Source organism: Psittacula echo (genome assembly GCF_963264785.1).
Source record: "Psittacula echo genome assembly, chromosome: 2".
NCBI classification, from domain to species: domain Eukaryota; kingdom Metazoa; phylum Chordata; class Aves; order Psittaciformes; family Psittacidae; genus Psittacula; species Psittacula echo.
Genome location: NC_137737.1, coordinates 138,805,806 through 138,821,068, shown reverse-complemented (window position 1 = coordinate 138,821,068; position 15,263 = coordinate 138,805,806). Strand labels below are relative to the sequence as shown.

At 40.2% G+C, this 15,263-nt stretch overlaps 2 protein-coding genes across 9 annotated transcripts in view; one reads left to right on the top strand and one right to left on the bottom strand.

Annotated features, from left to right (window-relative positions):
• Positions 1-4,030: 4,030 nt before the first annotated feature.
• Positions 4,031-9,814, top strand: COX6C (cytochrome c oxidase subunit 6C). Its single transcript, XM_080609590.1, has 4 exons — positions 4,031-4,132; positions 4,993-5,120; positions 6,724-6,861; positions 9,692-9,814. The coding sequence occupies exons 2-3, from the start codon at positions 5,007-5,009 to the stop codon at positions 6,841-6,843; spliced, it is 234 nt and encodes a 77-aa protein (XP_080465716.1). The 5' UTR covers positions 4,031-4,132; positions 4,993-5,006; the 3' UTR covers positions 6,844-6,861; positions 9,692-9,814.
• Positions 9,815-12,078: 2,264 nt separating this feature from the next.
• The window catches only part of VPS13B (vacuolar protein sorting 13 homolog B), a 456,296-nt gene continuing 453,111 nt past the window's right edge, over positions 12,079-15,263 (bottom strand). For 5 of the 8 annotated variants that reach the window (XM_080611862.1, XM_080611868.1, XM_080611866.1 and 2 more), the window contains one exon: positions 12,080-14,234. In XM_080611862.1, coding sequence (XP_080467988.1) covers positions 13,989-14,234 — 246 coding nt within the window. In that variant the 3' untranslated portion in view covers positions 12,080-13,988. Of the gene's footprint in view, positions 14,235-15,263 lie in introns of all 8 variants that reach the window. The other 3 variants (XM_080611867.1, XM_080611869.1, XM_080611863.1) reach the window with 2 other exon arrangements.

The following is a 15,263-nucleotide window of genomic DNA, read 5'->3' as shown; positions in this document are numbered from 1 at the left end:
ACCCTGTGAAGGTATGAAGAACACTCCTTGTTCCAATGGCTTTGGAATACTGAAGGGCACCCACAAATTTGCTGGTTAGACTGACTGTAATGCATCCATGACCAAGGAGGAAAGTACTGGTTAATGTACTAGGTGCTTGCATGTACAGACTCACCAGGATTGCTGGACAGGACATGCAGACATTTTCTGCCACACAATCATTTCCATACGATAGATGATGTTTGGAGCTAGAAAGTTTCACCTTGTGTGAAACTAAACTATGCCACAGCACATCCTCCAAACTGTGCTTTGAAAAGAGTGTGAGAAGCTTGGCCTGTTGTCCTTGTGTTGCAGTCTTTGCTTTCATTTTCAAAAGGAGGAGCTCTGCTCCTGTGCTGTTCTTACCCTGGACACTTTCTGGAGCTGACCCAGGCTAGGAGTACTCGTGGACTACATCTGATGGGCGGTCAGTTGCTGAGCTGGGAGTGTAGGAACTGAATTACATGTAACAAATCTATGTGTTGACTGGTTACACTGCAGATTGGAGTATTTGTCTGTAAAGGTGGTTTAATTCCAAAGATTCCTGGGAAAAACAGGATGAGGAATGAAAAAACTTTATCAGATAAGGTACCTCTATGCAAACATCGAGTGGTAAAGAAGTATAACAACATTGCCTTTGATGACTTTATTTCCAATACAGACAGGCTACATAATGTTTTAAACCACGAAAGACAGAATAATCATAGAAACATAGAATAGTTAGGGTTGGAAAGGACCTTAAGAGCACTTAGTTCCAACCCCCCTGCCACGGGCAGGGACACCTCACACTAAACCATGTCACCCAAGGCTCTGTCCAACCTGGCCTTGAACACCGCCAGGGATGGAGCATTCACAACTTGTTTAAAAATCCAATTTATCCAAAAAAGGTTTTCCCATTGCTAAAATAATCAGTGTAAATTTGTTTCACATAAGCCCTCCGAACATGGAGGACTTCAGAGTGAGAACAATACAAACCATACTCCAGAAAAGAAAGTGGGTGTCACATGAAAATGTCTCAGCTGTGAAACCTGGTATGTTTTCTAGTTTTTGGGCCTGAATACACACATTAGCAATGTCTTGACTGCAAGTTGGGAACTTGAGAAATAGTTTTCTCTCCTTAACAATATAATTCCTGATGGTATCAAACACAGGATCATTCACAGAATTATATCACTATTTGATGTGTATAAAAAATACCAAAATCTGTCTCTTTATAAGTTGAACAAACTTAAAAAATTAGGTTGTTTTTTTTTTTTGAGATTTTTCTATTTCAGAAGCAGGCATAAAATCAGCAAAGGCTTGTGAAATCCCTGTCTGCTTAATTTATTCTGATCTGAACTCTTGCTTCTTAATTTTTTTTTCTCCTTTGTTTATAATGAGCTGTTGGAAGTATAAAAATATTTTTCCTCCCCCTACTAATTTTGACTTTTTCCACTTAGGAATCATTGATTCACCCTCATTTTTTGTACAGCTGTCATTCCAATTCTGCTAAATAACTTCTTGTGCCACAGTATCTTTGTTTGTTTCACAGCACCACTGATTGATGTCGACAAAGCCATGGCAAAAGAGTGTTTGATTAGTTAATTTCTGGCACAGAACTGGGAGAAGGAGCACAAATGTATGTGCTTTCATGTGTGGCACATAGCATTGTTTGATTTTTCTTTTTCTTCTCTGATAGGTAGACTTTATAATAAACTAAACTAATTAGGAATGCATCTGGCTCAGGGGATTGCTGATGTCCCATGTGATCTTTTTCCAGTAGATTGGTTCTAATTTGATCCAGATTATGATTATCTAAAAACTTTTTGTGGCATATGCAAAATCACTTGATTGTCACAGTCCTGTTCCTAGTTGGCTCCTGTCCACACCACAGAAAGTACAGTCCTAAGTATCACAGCTGGCACTCTTTGTGGAAAAAACAAGGATCCACTGCTTGAATTTTCTCTCACTAAAGTCAGAGGTAAATTTTATTTTAAATTTCAATGATGGACAAGCAAGAAATGATTTAGCATTGATGCCTTCCTGCACTCCTCAAAAGATGATCTCTTTCAAGGATACCGTGAAGAAGTATCAACTGTTGCTGGTGCTACAGTATTTTGGAGATGAAAAGAGGACTGTGGATTCTAGTTTGGTAACTGTGGCACCTTTTGAGCAAACAGTCCTAATATTCATGTCCAAAACACAACTGGAGCAGGTGTCAGAAACCCCAGGGACTGGATAGGAAATAACTGATTTTGCTGTATTTTATGCCTCAGTGTTTATTTGCTTTGATGCATTTGGATGCACGAGGTCTGCTCAGGTCCAAACCCACATTCAGATTTATACTTCCTTCAGAAACTGGAATGATAGGAGCAAGTCTGTGCACTGACTTAGTAGAGCTGATTATCCCTTCCTTCCTTTCATGGCTCTTCCTTCCAATGTACTCTCAATCCTTTTCTTTATCATTTATTTGCACCGTCCTGAACTGCCCTTTATACGGAACAATAAGGAGTTGGCTGTATATTCCACAACAATGACATCAAAGAATAATAACAATTAGCACTTCATTTAGCATCTTAACTATAACACAAAGATGCCTAGCCAGTACTATCTCAGGCACATCTTTTCTATGTATGAGACCAGTTTTCACATATGTAGAAAATAATTCAATGACCTGGCCAGTCATGAAGTAAGCTACTGAAAACAGCGATCAAGATTTTTTTATTTGCAGACCTAGGTCCATCCACTAAAATACTCTCTCTCACCATGACTGGCATTTATAGGAAAATTCCTCATCTATAACAATAGTAACCACGAAACCTGCTATGCTTTTATTCCAATTGATCTCATATCCTCTTTTTCTGACATTGTGAAATACAAGGGCAAGTTGAGAGCAGATTTTAAGATCCCCTAGACAACTCTCCCTGCCATTTCTTTCCTGGTCTCTCTGAATGACTGCACAAGCTCTCCTTAGGAACAGCAGTATGCTTGTGGACTCAGATATTTGCCTTAGACCCCCACAATCATTTTACAGATCTATCTTGCCATTCCTTCTGCAGGACATCATTAACATTTGTCTTTTTATGTTAATCCACATGGGAAGAATTCTTGGACAGACATTCTTCATTTTGGTCTCAACGATTGTTAACAAACTTCTCTTTATTTTGAGGAACATTGTCCAAACTGCATCTATTCAGGCTGCTGTAGCAAAGAACACTCTCCCAGCTTGTAGCCGTGGCAGTATGATTTCTCTCTGCAGTTTTCTACTGACACCTTCTTCTTCTTCAATCCCATCAAAGGAAAAGAAACTTCAGTTTTAAGGGCCCATCTCCTCTGTCATTTGATGTCGGGATCTGCTGGCTTTGGCAAGGGAGTGCAAGGCTTGAATGAATATCTTGCTCCGCAGTAGGGGGTTCAGTTTCTTCAAGACAGGAATGCATAGCATTTAGCGTAAATCCCACGGAGACTCCCCAGGAATAAAAATGACAATACCACATGCAGATGGTGATCAGGTGGAATCCATGGGCAAAGCACACATGTGCCTCATTTCCGGGAAAGGTACAAAACCTGGCTAAAGGATAGCTAGAAAGGATTACTAATTGCTTTATTTGTTTCTAGGCTTGGCCAACCCTTCTTAGTAAACTCTATAAAAGATTATTATTTCATGAACTCTGGTATTCCCGCCGTTTGGGTTTGATAGCCACGCTGGAGATCTGGAAAAGCGACTGATGTCTGCTGGAAGGGCAGAAGGCACCGATTTGTGTGGGAAATGGTTGGAGCAGCAGGCACCTAGCACTATGAGGGCTCTTGGTGGGCGTGAGGCCCGCGACCCGGGTTGGCCCAGCAGGCTTCGCCGAGGCTGCTCCATGCTGCTCCCTCTGCTCTGCACCACAGCGGGGTGCAGCCCGAGCCGAGCGCTCGGTGGCTGCAGGCATGCCCCCGACGATACCTCACAGCCAGCAGCGTTCCCTCGCGGGCTGAAGCTCTCCCTCCCAGGCCCGGCAGATCGCGCAATGCTGGGTTTGGGCCGAGACGCTCGCCGTACTCGTCGCCGCCTCGCGCGCATGCGGGGTAGCGGGGCCGCAGAGGGTGCCTGGCCGGCGGAGGGGAAGGACGTTGGTGGGTCTGTGTTGAGGTGAGGTCGTGTTCGCGCTCCCTCTTCGTGCTGCCAGGTCCCCTGCCCCCATTGCCTCACCACAGCCCAGCGGCTGCCGCCGCCCTCCCCACGTCTGCCGCCCGGCGCCCGCCGCGCAGCCCATGACCTCTGCGCGTCCCTGAGGGTGCGGGGACAGGCCCTGTGGCCTCTTCCTCCGGTAACGGCGGCGCGGCGGCAGAGGGGCCTCTCTGGAATGGTTCCTATGAAGTGTGAGAGAAGGCTAGGCAGCACCAAGGGCTTTGGGGACAGCTGGGCCTTTTCCCGGGCTTCGCTACGGCTGCGTGGGCCTGTCAGCACAGGCTGACAGCACAGGGCAGCACCCTGCAGGCAGCCACAGCTCACTGAACCTTGCTTCAGGTCATGCGAGGTTTTAGTAAAATCTTACCGAATAGGAAAACATCCTTTAATGCAATAAGGGTTGCAGTTACTTAAAAGAAACCTAAAACCACTACACAAACTGGGGAGTTCAAGAGGCATGTGCTTTTCCTTAGAAATGAATAAAATGTGATCAATGTTATGTATGTCATCTGATGTAAACACCAGGACAGCAAGCCTGAAATGGTAGATCTTGCAGGAAGAGAAGGATTTAGTGTGAACAGTGAAAGCCAGCCTTGATCTGGCTGTAAAAAAACTTACGTAGATTCATGTCATAAATAGGTTGTGCTTGAATCTTATCCCTTAAACACTCTCATTGAAAAGTCTGATAGGAACGCTGTTGCTTGTGCTGTGAGATTAATTGTTACACCATACAAAAAGCACAATCTTTCTAGAGTAGAGCTACAGAAAATTATTTAATTATACTGTCCCATAATTTCTTTTTTTTTCTTTTTTCCTTTTAGAAAATACAATCACCATGTCATCTGCACTGCTACCTAAGCCACAGATGCGGCGCCTTCTGGCCAGGCGGATGAAGCTTCACCTATTTGGGGCATTTTTTGTATCCTTGGGATGTGCGGCTTTATACAAGGTGAGCTCTGCAGTCATTCAGTTATAAACGGGACTCATTAGAGTGCTTTAAGAATTCATACTATTTCTCTGCTGAGATTTGGTTGAGCTGTTCATCAGAAAGCTTTAGTAATATATTTTTGTAAGCACATTTCCAGAACATAAATAAATCTTCTAATCTTCATTTGAAGAAATTATATGACTAACCTGATGCTTTAAGCTGTGTGATCAAGATCATGCAATTCATGACAACTTAACCTTGAGTCTCCTTGTCCTAGACTACTTTTAATCATGCAGTTAGCTCTGGATAGTCTGTGTCTCTGTCACAGTATCTCGAGACTTGAGAGTGTTGTCAGATTCTTATTTCTAGGCTGACTTCAGAAAACTTGCTCAAAAGCAATTTGGAAAACCCATCCTTGATACTGAGGCTGTCAGTGTGGGGAAGGCTGATGTGGTCATTTTATCCTTTCTTTTGAAGTATCGTGGAAATGGAGCATTACATTTCAAAAAAGACCCCACCCACTTATAGATTGCTTTTCATGGTCTTTAAGAGACTTCTGGTAAAGAGTGGTAGTTGTTCTTGTGTGCCTTTAACAAATGATTCTTGGATCTCATACACACAACAAGCAACACAGAGTTACTGTGGAAGAATTAGATCTTGGTTTCCTTGTTGAACTTGTGAATATGTGATTTGCAGCATTTGAGTACTCGGGAAGCTATTGATAAAAGTGACTAGAAATTAAGTTGATCTCAGGTTGTTCATCACAAAAATATCCCAATCTACGTACACTTCTCAGAGATCAACAAACATCTCAGAAGTAAGTTTGCACAGTTAAAGTTCAACATCTACTTAAGACCTCTATTAAGAGGTAGGCAAGCTTGGTTTTGGTCAGACTTACAATATTTTTTTTTTTAATAATTAATAAAACATAGAAGGTTTTATACCTTCTTTGGCACTCCCACATTCATACAGTAGTAAGGCAGCAGACCATATTTAGAATTGAGTAACATGGATCTCAGTAGTGATTTACTTTGTTACACATTAAGATACTGTTAGACGAACCCACCTTGGACTTTCCTTCATGTCTGGTGGCTTTTGGAGCATATCCGTGTGCTTCTTGTGAATGAGTATCCAAGGAGTCAGGACTGTGTCTTTCTGTGTTGATGAGCTGTATGAGTGGCTTGGAGGTATTGTAATATTTTACCAACTTCTGTAGCTGACCAACAGTGTAGCTCAAATGTAATTGTTCAGGACACCTTTTTATCTGGAGTTAGAGTTCTGCAGCTGCCTGCAGGCATAAAACTTGCCATAATGGCATGTTTTACAAGGAGAGTATTGGACACTTAAGTGTCGATGTAGGTGGAGTGTTTCTGGATCTTAAAAGTACAACGTGCTATCTTGTAATGGAGTTTCTTTTTAAAGTTTTACTTCAGATAGTTGTTTTCCTGACCAGTGGTCACGTAGACTGAACTGTGGATTTGAACAGAAACAAAGTAATATTTTACTAATTTGAGATAAAGGCTTTTAAGACCAATATCCACTGATACAAATCATAGTGTTAATAGAAAAAAAGTCTTGGTTGTAAACCTTGGCAAGATTTGATTTTCTGTGTGTCACTTTCCAGTTTGGAGTTGCTGAGCCCAGAAAACGAGCTTATGCAGAGTTCTACAAAAACTATGATCCCATGAAGGACTTTGAAGCTATGAGAAGAGCGGGTGTGTTTGAGTCTGCACCACCCAAATGATGGCATCTGCATTTACAGGTAGTAAGCTACTCTGCAGTAGAACAAGAGTAGATTAGGTTCAGTGAAACATCTTGCTTTCATTTGGAGGTTCTTTCCTTTTGATCAAATAGAAAGGTGCTCCCAAAGAAATAGGATATAAATTGCACTTGAGATACTTCTGGGTAATAAAAATATGAAGAAATACGGGAGCTGGGGAGAGGGAGTAAGGGCAGAATACAAAGCTCCTGAATACCTTTTGGATAATTTGTTTAACTTCTGTGATACAGGAGACTTGCAAAGAGAGAGAGATGCCAGGCCTTTCACTCACACAGCCATGGAAAGGAGACTTGCCTGATACCACTGTTATGCTGCTGCTGTCACACCTTGAACTGCTTAGCTTTAGGCTATCTGTATGTACTACTTGGGTAATTGGGGTAGCACAGTGAATGAGATGGAGAGGCTATTTGTCTCTGAATGTAAGGGACAAAGACAGGCTCCACATATCCTTTTGTCTTTTGAAGTTGGTGATGGGGGAAGATAACTAGTCCTGAGAGGAAATATATTTAAATACACACACACACATATATAAAAATTGCAATGGCGCACAGCTCTGTGTACTAATATTCAGATTTTTGCCATCCTGGGTGACATGGTTTAGTGTGAGGTGTCCCTGTCCATGGCAGGGGGGTTGGAAGTAGATGATCTTAAGGTCCTTTCCAACCCTAACTATTCTGTGATTCTATGATTCTATGAATTAAGGTTGAATAGAGCTGTGTTCACAATACTGTTTTACTAGCACTTAACGCTGCCTTTTGTTTGAAGACTATCAGACTTTGTCCTCGCTTAGTCTTCATAACACCAGGAAAAAAGTCCTGATTTCAACCTTGTCATAGTTATTAATAACCATACTCAGTAAACTGCACGAGCTCATGGTGTGACAACTCTATAAAAAATTCCTCCCCCTTTCTTGATCCAGATTTCTTACATTGAGTTCTCTGCTTCTCTTAAAATTACTTCTAACTAATCTAGGATGATAGCTTTTTCATTCTCCTGGAATGTTTTCATATTGTGATCATTACGTGATAATCTGTGGCTCTAATTATCCCAGCCAGCTGGATTTTCTCAGTCTGTTTGCATAAAGCAACAAGATTGAATAAACGATTTGTACTCAACACTATTAATATTAAGTTCTGTTGTGTGACAAGCAAGAACTATCTGATTTCTGAATAACACCATTACATTATAAAAAGCTGAGGTCTTCTAAAAAGTTTAGAAGTTAAAAAAAGAAAAAAACCTCTGTGACAGTCCCTTTGGTTTGGGATTTTGGGGTTTTTTTTTGGTGAGAGGGAAACTTCTGTCCTTTAGCTATGACTGCAACAAAGATAAATAATGAAATGCTACATTTACCTGGTTTTATTTGTGTTAATTCTGCCTCTGGTTTGGTCCCATTGCTAATATATAGGCACTTCTAAACTTTCTTAGAGACTGGAATTGCATTCTTTAGTCAGGTGGCCTTCATCAGAGTGTTCTGAAAGGCCATCTGGTGGTAAAATCATTTGAAACAAACACTGTCAACAAGGATGCATGTTGAATATTTAATTGGAGTCATGAGCAGGACTTTTTTTCAGTGCAAATAGAGCTTTGCTCTCTATTAGCTGATGTTTGCAGCTTAAAAAAAATTGCATGTTGTGAGCACCTGTTAAAATTAAATGTTTCCTAAACATTTCTTCCATTCCGTGATTACACCAGCTCAAAAGAAAATGTGAAAGTCAAGGCTTTATGTGGGATTTTGTTTGAATTGCTAATGGTTCTTATTCCTTAGCCTGTTTATATCATAACTGATACTTTTCACTTCTTTACAGTGGAAAGAGTTTTGGGTTTCTTTTTTAATGTATGCACATGGATACTTAAGTAGGAGAAGGGAAAAGCAATGCCAGTGTTTCAGATGTTCTGGAAAGACTGTGAAAATGACAAGTACACAGAACAAATGGAGGACATTTTCATTTGCCTCAGTAGTTTAAATCTTGGCTATGGAGATTGGAGGTTGAATTTGATGCTTTTTTGCTGTACTTACCCAAGGGTATAGTGGTCATGCATGCTCTACATCTCCCATTTTACTAGAATATATTCTGTATGTGGCACTAAATACAGTGGTTTAACCTCATTGAATACTGACTCTGGAATTAGCATTTAGCCCCAAAACTGAGGAAAGGGAGGGGAGTTCCTTAGCTAAGGTGTTAGCTTGGCAGGCTGCATGGAGTTTGTTCCTGTTGAGCATGCAGGCAACTTGGTACCTATGGGTGAATTGGCATGGACTTGGTGTGGGGATATTGATAATGAGTACAAGTATAAATTTGAGGAGTATCTTACCTCTAAAATATGCTCAGTAACAGAAGAAAGGGGCAAGCTAAGAGTTTGGTGCTAATCCCCACTTGCATGACTTGTCATGGAGCACAGCTGGTCTTGGGTTGTGCTCAGTAATGTGGAGAAGCTATTTGAATTTGGTTTTCTTCCTTTCTTGGTAGGTTGCCTACACCACTTGTTTCCTTTCTGGCTTCTATCTGAAAGCTACATTCCTTTCTCTTTCAGGCCCTTAGCAAGATTGATTCAGTTATCGGTGCAGCATGTATAGTGGATCTGACATGCTGTGCAGTATTGTTCCAGCTCTTGATTTGTTCCATGTTTCACTTCTGTTTGCCACATGAAGGGTGTGTGAATCTTAACCCATAAGGAAATAACAGGGGGAATTCCTTTAGACAAAACCACCACATAAACATTCCTCTCTTGCTTTGCATTCATACATGCTAATAATGTTTACTTAGAGCATGAAGTTTGTCCAACTTAACTTAGTATTTTTTTTATCTTGCAGATACCCGTCAGTCTAAGGAGATGTGGTGACCAAACCTTATTTGTTCACTGAATTGTAAAGTGTAATGCACTTCAGTGCATGGCAAACTCTAATGTAACTCAAATAAAATACATCACAGTGGCATTAGTTGTCTTCATTAATGTTGAAATGCTTAACTGCTCAGATGCTGGGAGGAGTGGTAGAAAGTCTTCGTAAATTGCTCAAGGTGACTAAGTCTCATTTTCTTTTCCCCAGGAACTGTTTGCTTCTGGTTTGGCCAAATTCCATTTTTGATAACAAAGTGTATCATCTTAAGCAGTTACAGCTGGGTTGCCCTAGGTGCTGATGGGAATGTGCAAGAGGATAGTTGTTATAGGAAGGGAGAGGCTGGATTTCTGGAAGGGTCTGGCCTCTGGCTCCACAGGGTTGAACTGGCCTTGAGATGAAAGTCTTTAGAGAGGAATTCTGGAAGTACACTGGCCAACCTTCCTATCTCTATCTGTTGTCATCACTGTGTTGCCATCATTGCAGCAGCCAACTGTTATATCTAAGACTTAAAAACTGTGCAAATGCCCACTCTTACACATGGTATGCTACTCTGATGGCAAAATGACTTTAAACTGCAGGTATTTGATGTACAGGGAAGGGGAAAGATAAAATAAATATTTTAGGGTATTACGGTAATGAACATCTTTGCATGCTGCTTCTTCTAGACATGTATCATTTCCTTTTTAAGTGTAGTTTTGATCTCTGCTACGTTCTGTGTAGTACAAGACCTGATGATCTGTGTTCTTCCACGATACCTGTCACGTGAAACATGCTTTGTGCATTGTTTGTTGCTGAGGTTTATGATGGATGGTACTGGGACTGTGGTTCTTGATTGCTGAGTGTGGGTTCTGAGAGAGGAGTTGGAGCTGACGGTGTGAAGGGAGGGAAGGCTTTGTACAGAGCAGCATGACAAATTAGGCCATCTGTGTTGTATTTTAAGGTCTTCAGTTCAAATCCTGTTTGGAGTAACTCATTATTTTAAATGGATCATTAACTACTTAACACTTAATAGGTATCTGTGAGCAACATTTGGACTAATGAAAGCACATAGGTAATGTATTTGATCGAGAGCACTATTACAGAGCAATGTGGGATTTTTAAACTCTCCATACAGGCAGTACTTCCTTTAAGCGAAGAAAGAATTTGACATTAGCGACGCAGGGGAAACTGTCTTGTAATCAAAATACCCCTGCTCCTATAAATGTAAACCAGAGCTTAACAATAGCAAATGATACCCATTTATCTTCCCAATGTACAGTATAAACATTGCGTGCCATTGAGTACCGACTAGCGTTTTCTCAGGCTTGTCTGCAGGTTTAAATAGACGGGGGTCTTCAGTCATACTGACAGCTTCTGAGGCAAAGAAACTTGCTATTGCCAGGTGTGCCGGCTAGCAGACCTGCCTTCCCTTGCCGCTCTACCCTCTACTCTTTCCCATTGCTGTGAATTAATTTACTTTTAAAGTCCAAGTTTCTTCTAAACTTACAGCCAGCAGCAGTTATTGTTGTAGTCTGTGTTCCTTCAGTTACCAGCACGTGCTGATTTAAAGAAATGAGAGCTTTGTGACTGACGGTGGCTTTTTGACCCTACAGCAGAGCTGTCTCTAGCTAAATCTGTTCAACCATGACAAGGACAGGTGAGCTTCAACTTTTATGTCTGTGCTTTGAGAGGCTGCAGGGTAGAACTGTTGCTTTCTGTGTGGATGGGTATAAAACAAGTGCTTCCTTTTAGCAGGCAACACTAAAAACTAAAAAGACATTTGAAGCTGTGAGCTCTCCAGGTCTAAGGAGCATTATGAGAGCAGGCATGTTTTAAGAGTACACATTGGAGTGCTTTAGCTGCCAAGTACAGGCAGCTGCTCTTTGGACAACTTTGTTTTCATAGTTCACACAGCCCACATGTAGGAGAGGCTCATTTATATGCCATCTCCACATATGTTTCCATACATGTGGTCGGAAGGGGGAGAAGGAACCTGCCTAACACAGTAAAGATGCCAGCTTAATTCACTGAGTGTAATTCATGGAGTGTAATTTAAGCAAGTGTTCATTCCAGGAGAATATAATTCAGAATAACACAAATGTATCTTAAACAATGGCTTCAGTCTGCAGTCTACCAACTTTTGGAAATTAAACTGCTGCTTTCCTTCTTTTTTTTTAACAGGTGTGTGTGCATTTTCTTGGCTGGCCTGTGTACTACATAAATAATGAGCAGATTAGACTAATTCACATAGTAACGACACTGATGTTTTGATTCAGTCACAAAAGCAGAAACCTTCTTTCAGCACGCTAATCATCAGTTTTTACTTACCATGTATTGTCGTGATCTATTGCATTTTTTAGGACATGAATCTAATGGGGTCTTACATGAAGCTTGTGTCTGTCCTGTTCTACACAATGACCTGTTCATTCCCTGTAACCAAATTACCAAATAGCTCACAAAACCAGTATTATAGGAATAGCTTTATTATCTCTAAACAATCTCATTATATTACAATTTGTCCACCAATATGCAAAATTAGAAGTATTAAACTATTTCCATAAAATATTCAGGAATTAAGCATGTGTGCATATATACATATACATTTTTTAAACAGTGTTATTTCAACAATGACTAAGTTATTAAATCACTGTATGAAATGTTGATAATGGATGGGCTTATTTCACAGTCAGAAAAGGGCAATGCAGATCCCAGGCTTCTATATTTTCGGTACACGAGAGACATGGCTTTTACAAATACCCTTTAACAAAACAGAACTCATGAGAAAAACATTGCAGTTACTACATTCTTATTCACTGTGCATTTGGTCATATCAAGTATGCATAGAAGTTATTAACTATAAAGCATATGCATCTGCTTCAAATGATGATCAGAATTTATTCCAGTTCTTGTCTCCAATTCTGGCCATGTTCAGGAATCCCCCATACAAAATTCATGTCCATAAGTACATAGAAAAGAGGAGAAAAGTAAGACACATAGCTGAACACCAAGTAAGCTTTTGGGTTTTAAAACTGCCATAATCATATTTGGTTAATAAAGTAATCAAACTGTGCCCAGAAAGAGTCATTTCTTGTCTCACAAACTGTAAAACATCTGAAAAATAAGACACTTACTTACTTAGAAAGCTCTTTCATCTTGATGTGTTTAACATATATTCATAAGTGTATCGTGATGGCATCTGTTAATGTAACTGGTGCCTGTGGGTCCATAGTTTTCAGTCACTCAACTTGAAAAAAAAAATCTCACTTTGCTTAGCACACATTTGAAAGGTCATGTTTCTAAATATCCCTGGTTTTATCTGTTCGAAGATGATAACAAAATGAATCAGGGCTCAAGTGTAATAGTAGCTGATCAGAAGTAAGCAAGACACAGCAAGGCTATATTTACGCGTGTGTGTATATATATATATGTTACATTGAACCTGTAGGTTTTTGGTAGATTTTTAAGGAGACTAAGCTCTGTTTCTTAAATTTCTGAACTGCATGTTACTGGCTTAGAGCTAATGACCAGACAATGCACGATGTCACATATACATTGAAAGTCCTTCTGAACATTTGATAGTGGATAAAATAAAGTTTCTGTATACAGAGAGTTTTAAAAAGAAATTCATGTTGTAGTTCATGTTTTGCTCTCCAAACCACACAAAGGCACTAGTTTACATTAAGGACTAATGTCCTGCAAAACTTCAGTCAAATAAAGGAAGCCATTGTAAGGTTAAAGTGGTGCTAAAACCCAGCTGTCACTAGTAACTTACTTAAACCAGCCACACTGGGGTTTTCAGATTTAGTGGGGGAAAATGTTTTACCTCAGGACATACATGTTGGTGGGGATGCGTGTGTGTGGGAAAAAGGCTCGGCCTGAGCAAGTTTTTACAGCCCAGTAATAAACCTTGTTTATAATAGAAACTGGCAGACCCTAAAGTATGATATAAAGGGTACTGATACACATTCTGTGTGTGTGGCAAAACTGTCTATGCACACAATTTTGCCTTGTTCTCTGATTTTTGGCTATTGAAAGGAAAAAGGATTTTGATAGAGCTACAGTCCAAGGCTGTTCCTTTTCCCTTTAATCATCTGCTATAACACTTTCCTTCCAGCACTAGTATTTTGGCTAAGGAGCAGGAATGTTGTCAAGATTGGAAAAAGCTATTGGGCTTTGTTATCATCTCTTACCTCCTCAAAAATTGTATGCAACTCTACTTGATGTAGGTTACTGCAGAGAAAGCATTATTTTCAAAACAGTAAGACATTACTATACTCACCACAAATTATTATTAATTAAATCCTTTCCTCAAGGCTTTATTTTTCACCATGGTGAATTTGCTAATGAATACTTCGGCAAAATTTAGATCAACCACGTATTGGTATGTTTTCATTGTAGCTGGAAGGTGTTCAGTAGCCATGGTCTGCAATGCTGGCACTGTCGAGGTGCTGGGAGCGAGGTGATACGATGTCTTTGTGATGTACTCCACAAGGCGGTTGTATTGTTGTTCTGATAGTCTCTCTCTAGCTCCATCTGCCTGAAATTCAAATGTAATATTAAATAGTAATATACAGATAATATAAAATAGTTACTGAGTAATTGACAGTAGCTAAAGTCGGTAGTAAGGGCACTAACTTCCACATTACTTTCTGTAGTTAAAAATCTTCGTCCCTGGGATCTTTCTTATAATGGTCTAATGGATGTTTTAATCAAGTGTTCTCCATAGTTTAGTGCTTGGTGGATTAGTCCTCTCCTTTACTGTTTTGGACACTTTTGAGAAGCTCTAACTCTGCTGTAGAAAATTTAAGCACTCTCTTTTGACAATTTCAGGGAGGGACACCTTGGACAAAAGTGTAGATCATTGCAACAGATCAACTCTTTTTAGACAGGAAAAGCATCTGAACCCCTTTTAGAAAGATGTCAGTAGCTCTCAGCAGTGCTTATCAAATAGCAATTCTAATCAGCAAAACATTTTCTCACAAATTCCAATTAAAGACAGCTCATAGAAATATCTGGGCAGTTAAGTTTAAGTAGGTCTTTAACTTGATTTAAAATAAAGACTAGAAGCTACTTTCCAGATGAATGTTCTGTGATGGGATAAATCCATCTGTTTCTGATGACCAAAAAAAGCCATCCTGGGTCAGAGGACCCACAAAACCTTTTTTTTTTTATTTAAACAAAAGGGGTTTACTAAAGATGGTTTGGGGGTGTCATTTCTGGAGAAGAAATCAAGGTGTCTGTGCAAACTGCCTTTTCCACCACCATGAACTGGTAGGATTCCTCTGAAGAAATCCCTGCTTGCAGGCTGAAATACATAGCAGTTCAAGGTCCTAGCAGGAGGGATGCAAATAAGCTACCTCTAGTGGAAAAAAATACAAGAAAACAAATGCTGTCAACAGAAAGGTGGCTTCTACCATATATACTCCAGATAAAGTATTAGATGAAAAGCCACAGGCAAACCTGGCTTTGAAAGATCAATCTGCTGTGCCCTTTTTGAAGAACAAACTGGAGATGACTATCACCAGCTTGAGAATGGAAGGCATGAAGGCAGGCATCAAGCTAGTTG